Raw genomic sequence first — 18,240 nt, 5'->3', positions numbered from 1 at the left:
GACAAGTGGATAGATAGGTAGACAAGTAGATAGATAGGTAGATAAGTAGATAGATAGATAGATAGATAGATAGATAGGTAGGTAGACAAGTAGATAGGTAGATAAGTAGATAGATAGGTAGGTGGATAGATAGATAGATAGGTAGGTAGGTAGACAAGTAGATAGATAAGTAGATAGATAGATATAGGTGCAGGCATGGCTATGTAGCGAGAAGTTTGCTTCCCAACCACATGATTTCAGTTTCAGTTCCACTGCACCTTGGACAAGTGTCTTCTGCTATAATCCCAGGCCAGTCAAAGTCTAGTGAATGGATTTGGCAGACAGAAACTGAAAGAAGCCCATTGTATGTGCGTTTTACTATCACCTTCACAGTTGTAAGTAAATGTTACCATTATGCAAGTAGTGTCATTCATTTTGAATTTCCTGAGATATGCCAGGTAATGGGAAAATATTACCTTATTTGGAAACAGGTGAGGGTCAATGACGAGAAGCTGTAAGAAATCTGCCTCAACAAAATTTGTCCTACCCATGTGAACATGGAAAATTGAATGATAAGAGGATGGTAAGATAGATAGAGAGATAGATAGATAGATAGATGAATAGATGACTCAGTAGGTTAATGGATGTTTATATCACAAGGAAACGGTTGACAGTTAAATATATACTCTACTATATAGTATTGAGTAATCCTGCAATTTACTATTAAATTGTTTTCATAACTAGACAAAAACAATCATGGTACATGGAAGTTGAATGATGATGGTGATTATATGTGTATTATACATACATATACATATATATATATACACACACAAACATATATATATTTATATATATGTGTGTTGGCATTAGGAAGGGCATCCAGCCTTATGAATCATGCCAAAACAGACATGGAGCCTGGACAGCCCCTCAGCTGGCCAGCTCTTGTCAAACCATCCAACCCATTCCAGCAAGGAAAACAGACGTTAATAGTGATGATGATGATGGTGATGGTGGTGGTGGTGGTGGTAGTGTGTGTGTGTGTGTGTGTGCAGCAACTTAATATAGATTTATCTAGATATGTACTTATACACACTTGTAAATAGATATGTGTTTTGTATGGTTAACTACCTGTATGTGAATGTAATTATTATTTAGATGCTTATGAGTGTACTTCTATCTTCCTGTCTGTCTGTTTGACTGTCTACTTGTATCTACCTGTGTGCTATTTCTGTCCTGTCTCATGTTGTAGGAAACATGAGAATTAAGTGGAATATCTGTAGCCAACAAAGCTAGGAGAAGTCCCACATAGCTGCTTCTTACAGATGCATGTACATGCTCATTCACACACATACACACACACACATGCGCGCGCGCACAAACACAAACACACACACAAAACATAAACACAAAAACACATATATACATGTACACAAATACTTGCACATTCACGTACATATTTACACATAGACATATATATATGCACATATACACACAGACATACACACACATTTACTACACAATCACACACCTAGGTGCATATACATTCTCAGTTTGCACACATATATACATCTTCATACATACACATACATACACTTCCACATGTCCACATGTGCTTGTACAGTTAGACATCCATGTACACACAATCATGTGCACAAACACACGCATACATATTGATATACATAAACAATGAGGAATCTCTGATGAAATATTAATGTCAACTTATATGTCCAACTTTTCCATCAGAATGAGAAAAAAGGAGTTGAACAATGTTATTATGGTTGTATGATGTTGTTATTGATGATGATGATGATGATGATGATGACGATGTTATGGTTGTTGTTGTTTCTCATCTGAATAGCTAACATTAACACCTTATAGCTAACATTAGCCATTTGTCTATTGAAATAAGAGATGTTTTCAGCAGTGCAAAAACTACCACCACTGCTGCCACAATCAGTAACAGTAATATTACCATCATCCCTTCAACAACCACTGTGATCACTTCTGCAACTACCACCATCATTTCTACAACTTCCACTTCCATCTCTACAACTGCCACTTATACCACCACATGCCCATTACTACCTCCACCACTATAATCACCACTGCTAACACACCTAACTTTAACATTATTATTACAACCACAAACACAAATATCAACTTCACTATCATCTCAACCACACTTTCCACGAGCATTATCACTACCACCACCACTACTACCACAATCACCACCTCCATCACAACCACTAACACTATTACTGTCTCTAACACCACTAGCACCAATACTACCCCTATTACTAAAAGTATCATTAATATCATCACCACCAACTAAGGAGCTCCTATGTGGTTGCTCCCTCTGGTAGAGATAGCAGTTAAAACTCCCTCAAATTACACTCATCTTAAGAAAAAATGAAGAAAACATTAGTAAAATGCAGCCCTAGATATACTGTTGTTGTTGGCACTCCGTCGCTTACGACGTTGAGGGTTCCAGTTGATTCGATCAACAGAACAACCTGCTCGTGAAATTAACATGCAAGTGGCTGAGCACTCCACAGACACGTGTACCCTTAATGTAGTTCTCGGGGATATTCATCGTGGCACAGTGTGACAAGGCTGACCCTTTGAATTACAGGCACAACAGAAACAGGAAGTGAGAGTGAGAGAAAGTTGTGGTGGAAGAGTACAGCAGGGTTCGCCACCATCCCCTGCCGGAGCCTCATGGAGCTTTTAGGTGTTTTCGCTCAATAAACACTCACAACACCCGATCTGGGAATCGAAACCGCGATCCTATGGCCGCGAGTCCACTGCCCTAACCACTGGGCCATTGCGCCTCCACGCTAGATATACTATGTCTGAAGAAAAGATATAGTCTAGTCACTGATGGAATGCCTCTGGTCCTAGACCTACCTGCTTTATTATGATTCTCCAGAAACTAAATAACAACAATTGTCATCATCATCGTCACTACCAACATCATCATCATCATCATTGCCATCACCACTGTCATCATTGCATGTTGTCAATGAACCTTTTTTGAAAAGTAAGAATCAAATGTCTTTCAGCCCGCACCCTGGAATTTTTGAAAAGTAAGGATACATCAGATAATGTAATCCTAGGTACACTATGCCTTCAAAAAAGAAACATGGAAAGATCATGGCTGGAATTGTCTAGTTGGTCCTGGCCAATTTTTGGCTTAACAATGTCACACTTGTAGATAACTAACACTCTTATTGTTAGTAATCCTTTATCTAGAATGCTTGGGACTTGGAAGCGTTTTGGATTTCAGATTCTATTGGATTTTAGAGTAATCGTATAAGTAAATATATACATCTTGGGCTTGAGACCAAATTTTAAACAAGTTATCCATTTGCAATTTGTAGTGAGTTTATATAATGTATGGGGTGCATGCTAAACAACAAGAATCTAAGCAAAAATGTATCCATTCTTAATATGTTCTAGCAGATTCAAACGTAAATGTGTTGAGTGTTGTTGTATTTCATCATCAGAGAACACCTCCTTCTCCTCCTTTTAAACAATGACAAAATACAATAATAATCAGCATAATCACATTCAATTCTACCAGAACATATTGGTTTGGTTTCAAATTTTGATGCAAGGCCAGTAAGTTTGGTGGGGAAAAGTCAATTACATCAACCTCAGTGCTCAAATGGTACTTATTTTATCAATCTTTCCAGGATTGATAAAAAGTCAGCCTTGGTGGAATTTGAACACAATGTAGAGAAGGAAGAAATGCCACTAAGCCTTTTGCTCGGTGTACAAACAATTCTGCCAGTTTGCTGCCTTATTCCACCAGAAAATATTAAAAATGAAAAAAATGTTTTAATTCTCACTTCTTTAGGTAGGGGGCTCCGAAAGGGGTCTCAAGGAGTAGTGTTCTGCCTTCATGTGCTAATTTTCCATCACATTTCTTAAAATTCGTGGTAGAGGCCTGGGTCTCAGGACAACTCATATCTAGAAACTGAGGTTGGGGGTAAACAAAGGCATGCTCCCCATAGAAAATCCAGCTCCAAAAAAGCCTCATGATAGAATGGGCATCAGCCAGCCCAAAAAAGCCTCATGAGAATGAGCACCAGCCCGCCCAAAGGTTGGGGTAGGCTGAACCTGCCTGCCTCAGTTGCTATGGCATTGAGGTTGATCCAGCCACCCCCATTAATGGGGACAAAACCTGGATTTAAAATGCTGGCTGATGATGATGTGTGCACCTCATGAATTATTATTCACTTGGCAGACATCAGCCGATCTGGATGTATGTTTTTTGTTTACTAAACTAATTGACCATGATGTATTCCTCTCACCAGTTGTAGAGGAGTTATCTGCCTTCAGCCACTTAAATCTGGTGAGTCGCAAATATGACTAAGTGCTTTATAGGTGTGAAACCAATGGTCACTGTCTAACCAGTCATAACAATCAATTTCCTAATATATGTGTGTGTGTAACCGCATGTGGGCTGTTGGCGATTTTTCTTTATTTTTCCTTCTTTCTCTTTGGGCTTTCCTATTTCTGGCGGCGGTAGCAGTGGTGGTGGTGGTGGTGGCAGCGGCGGCAGTGGCGGCTGCGGCTGCGGCGGCGGTGGCGACGGCTGCGGCGACGGCGGCGACGGCGGCGGCGATGGCGGCGGCGACGGCGGCGACGGCGGCGGCGACGGCGACGGCGGCGGCGACGGCGGCGGCAGAGGCGGCGGCGACGGCGGCGGCAGAGGCGGCGGCGACGGCGACGGCGACGGCGACGGCGGCGGCAGAGGCGGCGGCGACGGCGGCGGCAGAGGCGGTGACGGCAGCGGCTGCGGCAGTGGTGGCGGTAGCAGTGGAAGCAGCAGCAACAGCAGTGGTGGCAATAATGGTGGTGGTGGTGGAATATATCGAAGACTTCTGTACAGTTTCCATCTGCCACATTTCACTCACAAAGGATCTGTCAGCCAAAATCTTTTGTAGAAGACACTTGCCCCCAGGTACCACCTTATGGATTTCTATGAAATGAATTAAAAAAATAAATTTTAGAATTGCTAATAGCCTACCTTTATTCACAGACATATTTAATAACACCAATAACACCTTTCACTTAAAGACAGGCATTTCATATTTCTAACCCCAATAAATTTTCATATATGAATCAATTGTCAAATTTATGTGGAATAAAAAAATTAAATACATTAATTGATATATAAATAAAAAAAAACCAAGGTCTCATTCCATTCTTAACTGTGGGTAAAATGCAACAAGATTTCTAAAATACTTATACACTCTGACCTATGAAGTTAAAAACTTGTTTGGTGAAGGCAGAGGGAAGGGGCACAGATAAAGCTACTATTTTACTTGTTTTCTCTATGAACCTAACTCATCTGGTTATTTTAACATTATTACCAAGCTTAACCTTTCATTGAATATGCTATTGTAAGACACAGATTAAATATATATCAGTGTGGGAATGTTGTTGTTTTTCAGGAATACATTTTCACCCCACTCTCTCTCTCTCTCTCTCTCTCTCTCTCTCCTCTCTCTCTCTCTCTCTCTCTCTCTCTCTCTTTCTCTCTTCTCTCTCTCTCTCTCTTCTCTCTTCTCTCTCTCTCTCTCTCTCTCTCTCTCTCTCTCTCTCTCTCTCTCTCTCTCTCTCTCTCTCTCTCGCTCGCTCTGTGTGTGTGTGTGTGTGTGTGTGTGTGTGTGAGAGAGAGTTTCACTGTTCATTCTCATTTAATTCTAATTTTAAATCTATCTCAAGTTAGAAACAACCTTGCAAGCATGATTCACCCAAGTTATGTAAATGACAGAAAAATTTATGTACTTCTGTCTTGTCAAATCTTGTCCAGTTTTCATAATGACTCATTAGCATGATATCCCATCATGCAATGTTCACTTAATTTCAGCCGGTAAGGTTGGCAACGGTGGATTTTAGAATACTGTACATTCGTGGAAGTAGTTGGATAACTTAGCACTTCAATCATTTAACCCTTTTGACACCAACCCACCTAAGACCATTCCAGCTTCAATGACACAAACTTCCTGTTTTAAAGAGATCTGAATTAAAATCTTCCATCAAAATTTCACATTAATTTATGTTCCAAACATCAGCTTAATAACGACAAAGTGATTTTACTGAATTATCTTCATCTATCGGTTTTTTTAAAAATCTTTTTCGGCCATTACACTGCAGCCATGTTGGAGCACTGCTTTGAAGAAACTTTTGGCCAAACGAATCGAGTCCAGTATTTATTTATTTGTTTATTTATTGGGGTCTGATACTTATTCTATCAGTTTCTTTTTGCCAAACCACTAAATTATGGGGATGTAAACAAACCAACACCAGTTGTCAAGCAGTGGTGGTGGACAAACACATACACAAAAACACACACACACAATACACACACATACACACACATACATACACACACACACACATATATATGCACATATATATATATACATACACATATAGGCGTAGGAGTGGCTGTGTGGTAAGTAGCTTGCTTACTAACCACATGGTTCCGGGTTCAGTCCCACTATGTGGCACCTTGGACAAGTGTCTTCTACTATTAGTCTCGGGCTGACCAAAGCCTTGTGAGTGGATTTGGTAGATGGAAACTGAAAGAAGCCTGTCGTATATGACGTGACTCTATCTATCTATTTATCTATCTGTCTTCCTCTATCTTTCTATCTATCCCTCTATCTACCTATCTATCTTTCTTCTTACCCATCTCCCCGTCTCGCTCTGCTTCTTTCTGTTATTCTAACTTCTACTTCACTGCTATACACTCCTGTTTCTTCCTCCTTGTTCCACTTCCTCCCTCCACCATCCTCTCTGCTCTCGTGTGACCTGTGGTCAACTTTCTTTTCACTCCAGCTGCTGTGAAGGCAAGATGAACTACTAGCATTCTACATCAGATTCGCGTTTGGCCGTACGGCTTTTTTGTGTTGTTTTCACTGTCCAATTTTTCCTGTCTTGGTTTACGTTTGCCACCTTGGAATCCTCTGTTTAGTTGGTTGATCCACTACTCAGGAAGAGACTATTCTAGAGTACGTCCTGCCTTATCTTCGAAACGTCGAGTTAGAATAGAGGCAGCTGATGAATAATTCCAAGTGGCTTTCTGTTTTCCTATGTGTTCGTTCCGTTGTCTGTAGTTCATTGTTCTAACGTCCTGTACCCTGATATGCATCTATATACACATGTAGATGAAAGTATATACATATATGTGTGTATACATGCATATATATTTTTTGTATTATATATATATATATATTTATGTGTGTGTATATGTTTGTGTATCTGTGTTTGTCTCCCCAACATCGCTTGACAACTGATGACAGTGCAATCAACTTGAGAGAAAGGTTGGGCATAAGAGGCATCAGATCTGGTGTGCAAGAGTGACAACTGCACTGGTATGGTCATGTGATGCATATGGATGAGGACAGCTGTGTAAAGAAGTGCCAGTCTCTAACTGTGGAGGAAACTTGTGGTAGAGGTAGACCCAGGAAGACATGGGATGAGATGGTGGTGCATGATCTTTGAACTTTGGGCCTCACAGAGGCAATAACTAGTGACCGAGACCTTTGGCAATACACTGTGCTTAAAAAGTCCCGTCAAGCCAAGTGAAATCATAGTTGTGGCCAATGCTGGTGTCACATAACTGGCACCCATGCCAGTGACATGTAAAAAGCACCTTTCAAGTGGTGGGCCTCATGGAGGCAATGATGAATGACCAAAACCTTTGGCATTGTACACCATGCTTGAGAAGACCCATCAAGCCAACTAAAATCATATTCATGGCAGATACTAGTGTCATGCAAATGGCACCTATGCCAGTGGTACATAAAAGACACCCATTAGTTTCTTAGAGTGATTGACGTTAGTAAGGGCATCCAACTGTAGAAATCATGCCAAATCAGACTGGAGTCTGGTGCAGCCTTCCAGACTGCCAGCCCTAGTCAAACCGTCCAACCCATGCCAGCATGAACAATGGACGTTAAATGATGATGATGATGATATCTCACACACACACCCACACACACACACACATATGCACACACATATGTACAACAGGCTTCTTTCAGTTTCCATCTACCAAATCCACTCACAAGGCTTTGGTCATCCCAAGGCTATAGTAGAAGACACTTATCCAAGAAGCCACGTAGTGGAATTGAACCCAGAACCATGTGGTTGAGAAGCAAGCTTCTTACCACACAGTCACATTTCTGCCTATACTCCTTATTTTCCAAATTAATTAAAACAATGTCAGTAGTGTATTTCAACAGAAATATGGTAACAATGGGTTAAGGTACTGTTTTTCGGGGGGGGGGGGGGGGTAGTGCTATGCCTAGCCAAAATCTACTTAACCTTTTATTCTCACACCACTCAAAGTTAGTAAAAGAAGTATTTGGTAACATACTTAGATAAGGTTTCAAAACTAAGAGACCAAATGGGTAATATGGAATTTCAGATAATTTGATATTGTAGCATGGAAGGAGAAAAAAGTAGTAGAGTCATTGGAACAGCCACTGAAATTTCTTGTATTTGTTCTGGTTTTTTGGATCAGAGTTCAAATCCTGCTCTGGTCAACTTTGCATTTTATTTTTCTAAGATCAATAATTAATGCATCAGTTTTAGGAAATGGACTGAGAGAATTGTTAGAGCACCAGATATGATACCCTGTGATATTTATTCTAGCTCTTTGTGTCCTGAGTTCAAATCCTACTGTGGCCTACATGAGTGGTAGGCATAATCTTTCTTCTTATTTAACACCACCACTTGTTCCCTGGATGCCTTTAGCAAAGTCCATTCTGCTGCAAAGTTTTGACCCAAGTATCCAGTTTTAGGATAATTTCTCTTGGAAACCCATCCTGGAAAGATTCATGTGTGCTGCTCTTCTTTCCTAACTTAGGACTTGGACTCAGGATTTAGGTCTCTCAAGAGTCCTCGGACTCATAAGGCCAAACCTTAATCTAGTTTCCATGGCGTATGACTGATTGAGATTATAACACTCCCCCTGGATGGTATGCTAGTCCATTATAGGGTCAACTTCCCAGCTATTGCTGGAATTCATTTACAGCTGAGTGGACTGGAGTAATGTGAAATGAAGTGTTTTGCTCAAGAATACAACACACCACCCAGTCTGAGAATCAAAACTTTGATCTTACAATCATGAGAGCAACACCTTAGTCATGCTCCTAATGGAGCAATAAAAAATAAGAAGCAAAATTAATTATTGTTAAAAAAAAACCTTCAAATTTTGGCCTTTATAACTTTACTGCTGTACCACAAATATTGAATGTTAACTGCATTCATTCAAGTTAAACTATAATCCAGAACTATTATACAGGGTGTCCACAAAGTCTGGCTACTTGGGGATTAACACATACTTTAAGAAATTATTATCTCTTATATTTAATTGTTTATATTATGATTTTATTTACTCCAGATACCCAGACTTTGTGGACACCCTGTAGATTGTTTTGCATAGTCTGCATCAATAAATAATAACTGCTTTCAACTGCCATCCTTTTCTCTCACCACCAATCATACCCTCCCTAAGTAATTCAGTTGTCATACTGCCTCTTCAACCAATCTCCTCTTTCTGAAGGAAGAAAGTAGAAAATGTAAGAGAAGGAAAGAGACGGGTATTTTCTGATAGATGAGAGTATTGAAGTATCAGCTGTACTACTCCATCATTCCATCTTCTCTGTCCACTATTCCTGGGAGGGTCGTGAGAGGAGTGTCCTCAGGCATCACCTCCACAGGGTCCTATCAGAAGCAATTGTCATTACATTTTTCGGCTAGATTCCCAGGTATGACCAACTTTTCACTGGCACTCTGTCAGTTACAATGGCAAGGGTTCCACTTGATCTGATTAACAGAACAGCCTGTTCATGAAATTAACATGCAAGTGGCTGAACACTCCACAGACATGCATACCCTTAATGTAGTTCTCAGGGAGATTCAGTATGACACAGAGTGTGACAAGGCTGGCCCTTTGAAATACAGGTACTATTCATTTTTGCCAGCTGAGTGGACTGGAGCAATGTGAAATAGAGAGTCTTTTTCAAGGACACAACACGTCACCAGGAATAGAACTCACGACCTTATGATCGGGACTTAATACCCTAACTACCTTCACTATGACCAACTGAGACCATGGATGTTATCCAACCATTTTGATCTTAGTCTATTCCAAGATCTCCTGTTGGTTGGAATGACTTGAATAATTTATTTTGTGATTCTTTCCTGCAACATTCTAATCACATGTCCATAGTACCAGAGCTGTAATCTCTCAATGCAAAAAATCCCTTTACATTTTTTAGGAGTAGCTGAGAGAGAGAGATTCAAACCTAGTACAAGATTGACCATTTATCAGCTCCAAAGGAAGAAATGCAAAGTTGACCTTAGCAAGCATTTGAACTTGGAAAGCAGAGAGCTAGAACGATTGTCACAAGATAATTTGTTTGTCTGTCTGGTACTCTAATGACTTGGTCAATAAACCACTTTAGTTCTACAAACTGAAAAGCAAAAACAACAGAAGAAGATTTTAAAGTAAAGAAATATACATAAACTTGAATTATATGAAGTTGTTTTGTTTGACATACAAAGCTAATGGTTATGCTAGACCAGTGGCTCTCAACCCCTTTTTGCCTATAGACCCTCTTTGGTTTCTAATTTACCCTGATGGGCCCCCACAGCCATTTGCTATTTTAAAAAATCCCATTATATTTTTTAGGAGTAGCTGTGTGGTAAGCAGCTTGCTTACCAACCACATGGTTCTGGGTTCAGTCCCACTGTATGGCACATAGGGCAAGCGTCTTCTACTATAGCCTCGGTCTGACCAAAGCTTTGTGTGTGGATTTGTTAGACGGAAACTGAGAGAAGCCCATCGTATGTGTGTGTGTGTGTGTGTGTGTGTGTGTGTTTGTGTATCTGTGTTTGTCTCCCCACCATCACTTGACAACCGATGCTGGTGTGTTTGTGTCTCTGTAACTTAGTGATTCAGCAAATCAGACTGATAGAATAAGTACCAGGCTTACAAAGAATAAGTCCTGTGGTTGATTCATTCGATAAAGGCAGTGCTCCAGCATGGCCACAGCCAAGTCACTGAAACAAATAAAAGAATGAAAGAATATTTTTGTGAAAAGTACTACTACTACACCATCATCGAACTAATGGGAAAAGCCAAAAAAAAAACATGAATGGTCACAGCTGAAGTATTTCTGATCACAGGCCTACTCAGTCATGGCTGTCTTGAGGGGGCAAAACTACTACTATTACAGCACCATCACTGTAATACCCCGCCGGCTGTTCCTCCTCTTCATCATCATCATCATCATCGTTATTATCACCACCATCAACACCACCACTGCAACCACCATCACCACCACCACCACCATTACTAACAACAACAACATCATTGCTATCATCCTCTACCACCACCACTACCATCATCATAATAATCATTGCAATCCCAGCTATTACTACAATCACCCCCAACCCAATCATCCCCCTTATCACCCCTCTGGACCCCTACCATCACTGTCATCACCGCCACCAAAAACTACATCACCACCATCACTTCTACCATTATTACTGTCATCCCCACCCCGTCACAACTATCTTTACCATTCGCTCCACCACCGCCACCGCCGCCACCGCCGCCATCGCCGCCACCACCACCACCACCACCACCATCATCATCATCATCATCATCACTACCACCACCACCACCACCACCATCATCATCATCACCATCATCATCATCACCACCACCACCACCACCACCACCATCATCATCATCACCATCATCATCATCACCACCACCATCACCACCACCATCACCATCATCATCATCATCATCATCATCATCATCATCATCATCATTATCCTTCATGCGATTGCTCATTCTGCTAGAAATAGCAGTCAAGTTTCTCTGAAATCACATCTGATTATCTTGAAAAAAAGATGAGGTGATCACAGCTGGAAGAATGCCTTTGATCACAGAGCTGCTCAGTCAGAGCTGATATTGTATTAAACAACAACAACAAACATTATCATTATCACCAGTGCCACCACCACCACCATCACCACTGTTAATATTACTGCTGCCATGACCCTCAAAGTCACTACCACCAAAACCACTCTCACCCTCATCACCTCAACATCATCCTAATGACCATCATCATTATTGAACATCATCATGAGCCTCCTCCTCTTCCTCCTCTTCCTCCTCCTCCTCTTCCTCTTCCTCCCCTTCCTCCTCCTCCTCCTCCTCCTCCTCCTCCTCTTCCTCCTCCTCCTCTTCCTCCTCCTCCTCCTCCTCCTCCTCTTCCTCCTCCTCCTCTTCCTCCTCCTCCTCCTCCTCCTGCTCTTCCTCCTCCTCCTCCTCCTCTTCCCCCTCCTCCTCCTCTTCCTCTTCCTCCTCCTCACCACCACCACCACCACCACCACCACCACCACCACCACCACCACTGTCATCATCACACCACTACAACCATTATTAACACCACCACCACCACCATTACAACTATTAGCACCGCCATCACCATTAGCCTCCACCTCCACCACTGTTGATATCACACCACCACCACCACCACTACTATCATCATCATGGACATTTCTGTTTAAGCCTTCATTTTTCCCCCTTATTAGTTATGGATGGGACAGAGATGCTATTTAACTTCTAAGACAACCAATGAAAATAAGTAATTATCTTCACTAGGAATAATAATAGCAATAATAACAATACAAAAAAAAACCCAAAAGAAAACACAACATCCGACAGCCTAAACAGTCAACCTTTACATGGTGTAAGAGAACTGACATGTTAATTAGATTACCATGTGATCTCTGAGAAAACAAAATCGTTAATTCCTAATTATGTATTACATCAATTCTTGCTGTTACTCATAGATATCTTCAGGTGAGATCCCGGGTCAAACCTGATCAAACAGACATATAATCAAAGATTACTTATTCATCTTTTATATATCTAGAAACTGTACTGTTCAATGTAATCCTTCCATTTTTTTTTTTTTAAGGTGGTAGGGTTGAGATGTAAAGGAGATTTCAATGTTCTTTCGTGTAGAATAAGTGACTGCCAAGAGACTCCTTTATTGGCTTGTGTTAAAGGATCATTGATAACACTTCACTAAGAAGTCAAAGTTATCATTGTATGCATGCATGCATGTAGTATGTATGCATGCATGCATGTAGTATGTATGCATGTATGTATGTATACTCTTTTACTTGTTTCAGTCATTTGACTGCGGCCATGCTGGAGCACCACCTTTAGTCGAGCAAATCGACCCTAGGGCTTATTCTTTGTAAGCCTAGTACTTATTCTATCGGTCTCTTTTGCCAAACTGCTAAGCGTTTGTGTGTCTGTGTTTGTCCCCCCCAACATTGCTTGACAAGCGATGCTGGTGTGTTTACATCCCCGTAACTTAGTGGTTTGGCAAAAGGGACTGATAGAATAAGTACTAGGCTTACAAAGAATAAGTCCTGGGGTCGATTTGCTCGACTAAAGGCGGTGCTCCAGCATGGCCACAGTCAAATGACTGAAACAAGAGTAAAAGTAAAAAGAGTATATATGTGTGTGTGTGTGTGTGTGTGCACACGTATGTGTATGCAAACGTGTGGGGGGGTGTACCCATTTCTTGGCATCACGTAATGGTTGTAAGCAAGCATCACCATCATACAAGCAATGTTGTTTGCTCCCAGTTTTCTGTGAAAACTATGTCTGACCATGGAGAAATATAATATTACTTTGCTTGGAAACAGGTGAGAGTTGAGGACAGGAATAGCATCCAGCTGTAGAAAATCTGTCTCAACAAATTCTGTCCAACCTATGCAAGCCTGGGAACATGGGATTGCAATGATTATTATGATGATGGTAGTGGTGGTGATGGTGGTGGATGGTGGTGGAGGATGATAGCAATGATGTTGTTGTTGTTGTTAGTAATGGTGGTGGTTGCAGTGGTTGTGGTGATGGTGGTGATAATAACGATGATGATGATGATGATGATGAACACACATCTTATTATTGGGGGCTTAAATTGTCTTTAAAATCTATAATCGTTTATATAACACGCAATATTGTGCAATTTCTTCAAGAGGAGATAATCTGTGATAATCCAATATATTAGTATTTAAAATTGCATATTTTATAGAATATATTCATCATCTTCATAATCATCATCATCATCATCATCATTGTTGTCTTCCACCCCAGGTTTCACCTCATCTGGTTGGATAAGTATGACAACACCAAGGTCACCAAGGTGAGGAAAAACATGGAGGATAAGGTCAAGGAGGCAGCAGTCTGACAAATGAGCAGCAACAGTGGAGGCAGCAACAACGAAGAGGAGGAGGATGACTTCTTCAGCGGTGTCACCCAGCCAAAAGTGAGCAGCAGGAGCCACAGGTCACTTGAGTACAATGCCGAGAATTTGGGTCAAGACTTTTTTGGGGACCAACTCCAAGGACTTGCCAACAGATGCTGCCTTCTTGGGTGAGCAAGTGTTGGTTGACTTGTTCATTAAGTTTAACACAGCCATTCCCTCCAGTGCTGCATGGAACCCTTGTTCTCTATGGCAAGAACATCCTGAAGGTCAAGAGATTATCCCTGTCTGACAAAAATTTTGACATGCTAATTTTCGTGAAAGGCAACAGGCATCTCATGAAAAAAATGGAGAATGAGAAGAAGAGAAATTAGATTATGTATATATCGTGTTTTTCATTTAAAAAAAATTTTTTATAGCCACTTTATCAATAAACTTTTTTAGTTTAATATTAACATTGTTTCATTTGATTTTTTTTTTAATCCTTTTCTGACTCTTTAAAAACCTAAAAAAGGGCCATAACTATGAAATCAACCCTTTTTAGGTCTTAAAAGTTAAAACTATAAAAATCATTTTTTAACTCTAAAGCAAAAAAAAAAAAAAAAACAAAAAAAAAACTATAGTTATTGGGTCCTAAAGCCCTTAAAAAGGCCAAAAAAAGGCTGATTTTTATAGTTTTGGCATGTTTTAAAGGTGTTTTTAGGTGGTTTTAGAGGAAAAACTGATTTTTGTCTTTTCTATAATAAAAATTAATGTTAACGGTTTATCGATAACTTCCGTTACATTTTTAAAGAATTAACTGATTAATGGTTATCGAAGTTAACTTTTTAGTTAATGAATTAACAATGAACAAAGTTAACTTTTGCTTTCCTGTCACCCGCTTTTGCTTTCCTGTCACCCGCTTTTGCTTTCCTGTCACCCGCTTTTGCTTTCCTGTCACCAACCCTCACTAGTTTGCAAGAATGGTAATATTCCATGGTGACTGGAAATGGTTTTACTGGAGATGACTGGAAATGAGCAACACCACTATGACGGTGATATTTGTTTACTCCATGTCAACGAAAGCTAAGTACAGAGGTTTATTTTGGGCTAGGAATTTCTCCTGCAGCTGTCTTACCAGAAATATAGCATCAGTGGTGTTTCTCCCTGGTACAAATCCAAACTGCATCTTGTCTAAACTAACTCTCTCCCTAATTAGTTGGGCTATGACCCTCTCCATGACTTTCATCACATGATCCAACAATATATAGATACACACAATGGGCTTCTTTCAAATCCACAAAGCTAGGGGCTATGGTAAAGGCACTAGCCCAGGGTACCATGGTGCTATACAGTGAGACTGAACCTGAAACCATGTGGTTGGGAAGCAAACTTCTTAACCACACAGCCATTACAAAAATAATCTGAAGAAAATTAAGCTCTATCAATTATGTTTCTGCCTTATAAAAATGTGTGTGAAAATCTATGCAGTATAATAAGCCTGTATCTTATATAGGTCTGTCACAAGCCTAAAGGTTCATTAGGCCACACCTTATCCTAGTTTCTATGGGCATATATGCAATTATGAGAGTTACTGACCTGCCTTCCAAGAATAAGATGCCAGTCCTTTACAGGGTTAACTCTCAGTTGCTGCTGGTGTTCATTCTCAACTGAGTTGACTGGAGCAATGAGAAGTAAAGGGTTTTGCTCAAGGACACAATGTTCCTCTCAGACCAGGTATCAGAGTCATGATCGACCTTATGATTGACAGCCCAATTTCCTAACCTCAAGGCCACACTTCTTACAGCCATATATCATACACACCCACCCCCAGTTTAATAAGTGTTTTGGTATTAAAAAATGTGTGTATTATACATGGAGATTTACAGAAGACATCCAAAAGTATGTTGCATGTAAAAAATTCTGATTTCAGTCTTTGTTGAGCACAGACTGTTAGACCTAATGTTCCAGCTATTTTAACAGAGGTCATAGGGCTTTAGCAGAGTTCAGTAAGTGACAAACATGGCCTCAATATTACCAGCCTGGAAGGCGGTGAGCTGACAGAATTGTTAGCACGTCAAGCAAAATGTTTAGTGGCATTTCATTCATCTTTATGTTCTGAGTTCAAATTCCACCCAGGTTGATTTTTGCCTTTCATCCTTTCAGGGTCAATAAAATAAGTAGCAGTTGAGCACTGGGGTCAATGTAATCAACTTACCCCGTCTCCCGAAATTGCTGGCCTTGTGCCAAAATTTGAAATTAATATCACCAGCATGTGAGAGCTCATAAAAGCTATGGCAAATACCCCATCTTTGGCTATCTTATGTACATAGTACCATTCATGAAAGTCAAACAGGGTATCAGACAACCAGAGGAGAGATTAGTGGTTTATATCTATTCAATTAACTCTCATGGTTCAGTCCAGCTAGCTGCAAGCAGAGACCATAAGATAGTAAAAGGTCCCTACTATAGCGGTACGAGAAGTGTTATAGAATTGATGTGGTTGTTTGTTGGTATTCTGTGCACCTTCCCATCAAAGGGAACGTTACCTACAATTTATTAGTATCCTATCCAAAAGAAGACCTCTCATCCACTTTAAGTTATGCATGTGTGTTTGTGTATGTGCAACAATATATTGCATATTTTTACACATGTGAAAGTGTATATATACACGGAAAGACACACAAAAAACACATATACACACACATGCGTACCCTTGTAAAAATACAATGGTTGTCAGTTGCTTTAATATTAGTTCTAGATAGATAGATAGATAGATAAGCAGAAAGGAAGAGAGAGGAAAGAGACACAGTGGGAGTGTTGGATAATAGAGATATGGTTTTTCTCTCTATAGAATGCTATAACGGGGAAATAGAAGAGAAATTAGAAGATAAGAGAACAAGGGGAGCAACTGTGTGGTTGCGTGTGACGTCAGCCGCTATGGTTTGTAAAGTATCGCTCGAATGGCCTGTGTTTTCCCTTGCTGTTGCGGGCGTTATGTTTACAGAGAACATGTGAACAGCGCTATGAACGGCATGCCTGAAGCCGATCCACTTACTTTTAAGCCACCAGACTGGAAAAATTATGTCCAACATTTTGGATGCCTTTACAAAAGGCCCGTAGGGCACCAGTCGACCAAGTGGTCGAAAAGGTAAGGTTGTTCTTTTTATTTTGTTCTAGTTCTTTTCATACTCGGTCATGTCGCCACTTTTAAAGTAGCTTCTTTTCTTTTCTGCCTTGTCAAAAATAGACTTGTTTCTACTACCACCTTCGTTATAATAAGACTTCTATAGAGGGGGGGGGGCTTCTCTCTCTCGTTTGTATTAGTCTCTTTTTTTTTCTCTCATATATACACATATATATATATATATGTGTGTGTGTGTAATTATTGCGGTAAGAATGAAATATAAATAAAAGCAGGATAAAAGGGAAGGCTGCTTTACTGTACTATTACTTTTGACTAAATTCAGAAATGCTTTTGATAGAATTAGGAGGGAAAAGAAAACTTTTTTAGCCACCGAAGTTTTCCATTTCCCACCTCCTTGTCTCATTCACCGACTTTATCTAACGTAACTTTTCACCATTGTCTATGATAACACTGCTGTTATTATTATTATTTTAATTTATTATTGTTATTGTATTTCCTGTCTACTTAGACTTTTTCCCTATCGGTATTTGTCTCAGCTTATTATTATTATTATGTCAGTCAGAACCTGTTCATACAATCCTCTCCAACTGATTATTACTAAGGTAGATATGAGCAACCTGACTGCTTCCGACCAAACAAACCACTCGACATTCCGACCACCCACTTGCAGCAATTACGTTATAGGCTTTCATATTCATTACTTTTCCTTTTCTTTCACTTTTTTCGTCTTTCTTTTATTGTTTGCCACTATTTTTGTAGTCCTTCTTCTCCCTTCCTTCTTTTTTTTTTCTTTTCCTTTCT

The 18,240-nt window shown here is 40.1% G+C and overlaps 1 protein-coding gene across 11 annotated transcripts in view; it reads left to right on the top strand.

Annotated features, from left to right (window-relative positions):
• Positions 1–17,224: 17,224 nt before the first annotated feature.
• Positions 17,225–18,240, top strand: part of LOC106870835 (pleckstrin homology domain-containing family D member 1) — a 210,407-nt gene continuing 209,391 nt past the window's right edge. For all 11 annotated transcript variants that reach the window (XR_001409585.3, XR_016243666.1, XM_014917059.3 and 8 more), the window contains exon 1: positions 17,225–17,442. Coding sequence is in view for 9 of the 11 variants with exons in the window: in XM_014917059.3 (XP_014772545.1) it covers positions 17,255–17,442 (188 nt within the window). In the remaining 2 variants the exon portion in view is untranslated. The remainder of the gene's footprint in view (positions 17,443–18,240) is intronic.

This window comes from Octopus bimaculoides, chromosome 11 (genome assembly GCF_046866305.1).
Source record: "Octopus bimaculoides isolate indiv1 chromosome 11, ASM4686630v1, whole genome shotgun sequence".
Lineage (NCBI taxonomy): Eukaryota > Metazoa > Mollusca > Cephalopoda > Octopoda > Octopodidae > Octopus > Octopus bimaculoides.
Note: the sequence above shows the minus strand (reverse complement) of the source record. Positions and strands in the feature narration are given on the sequence as shown.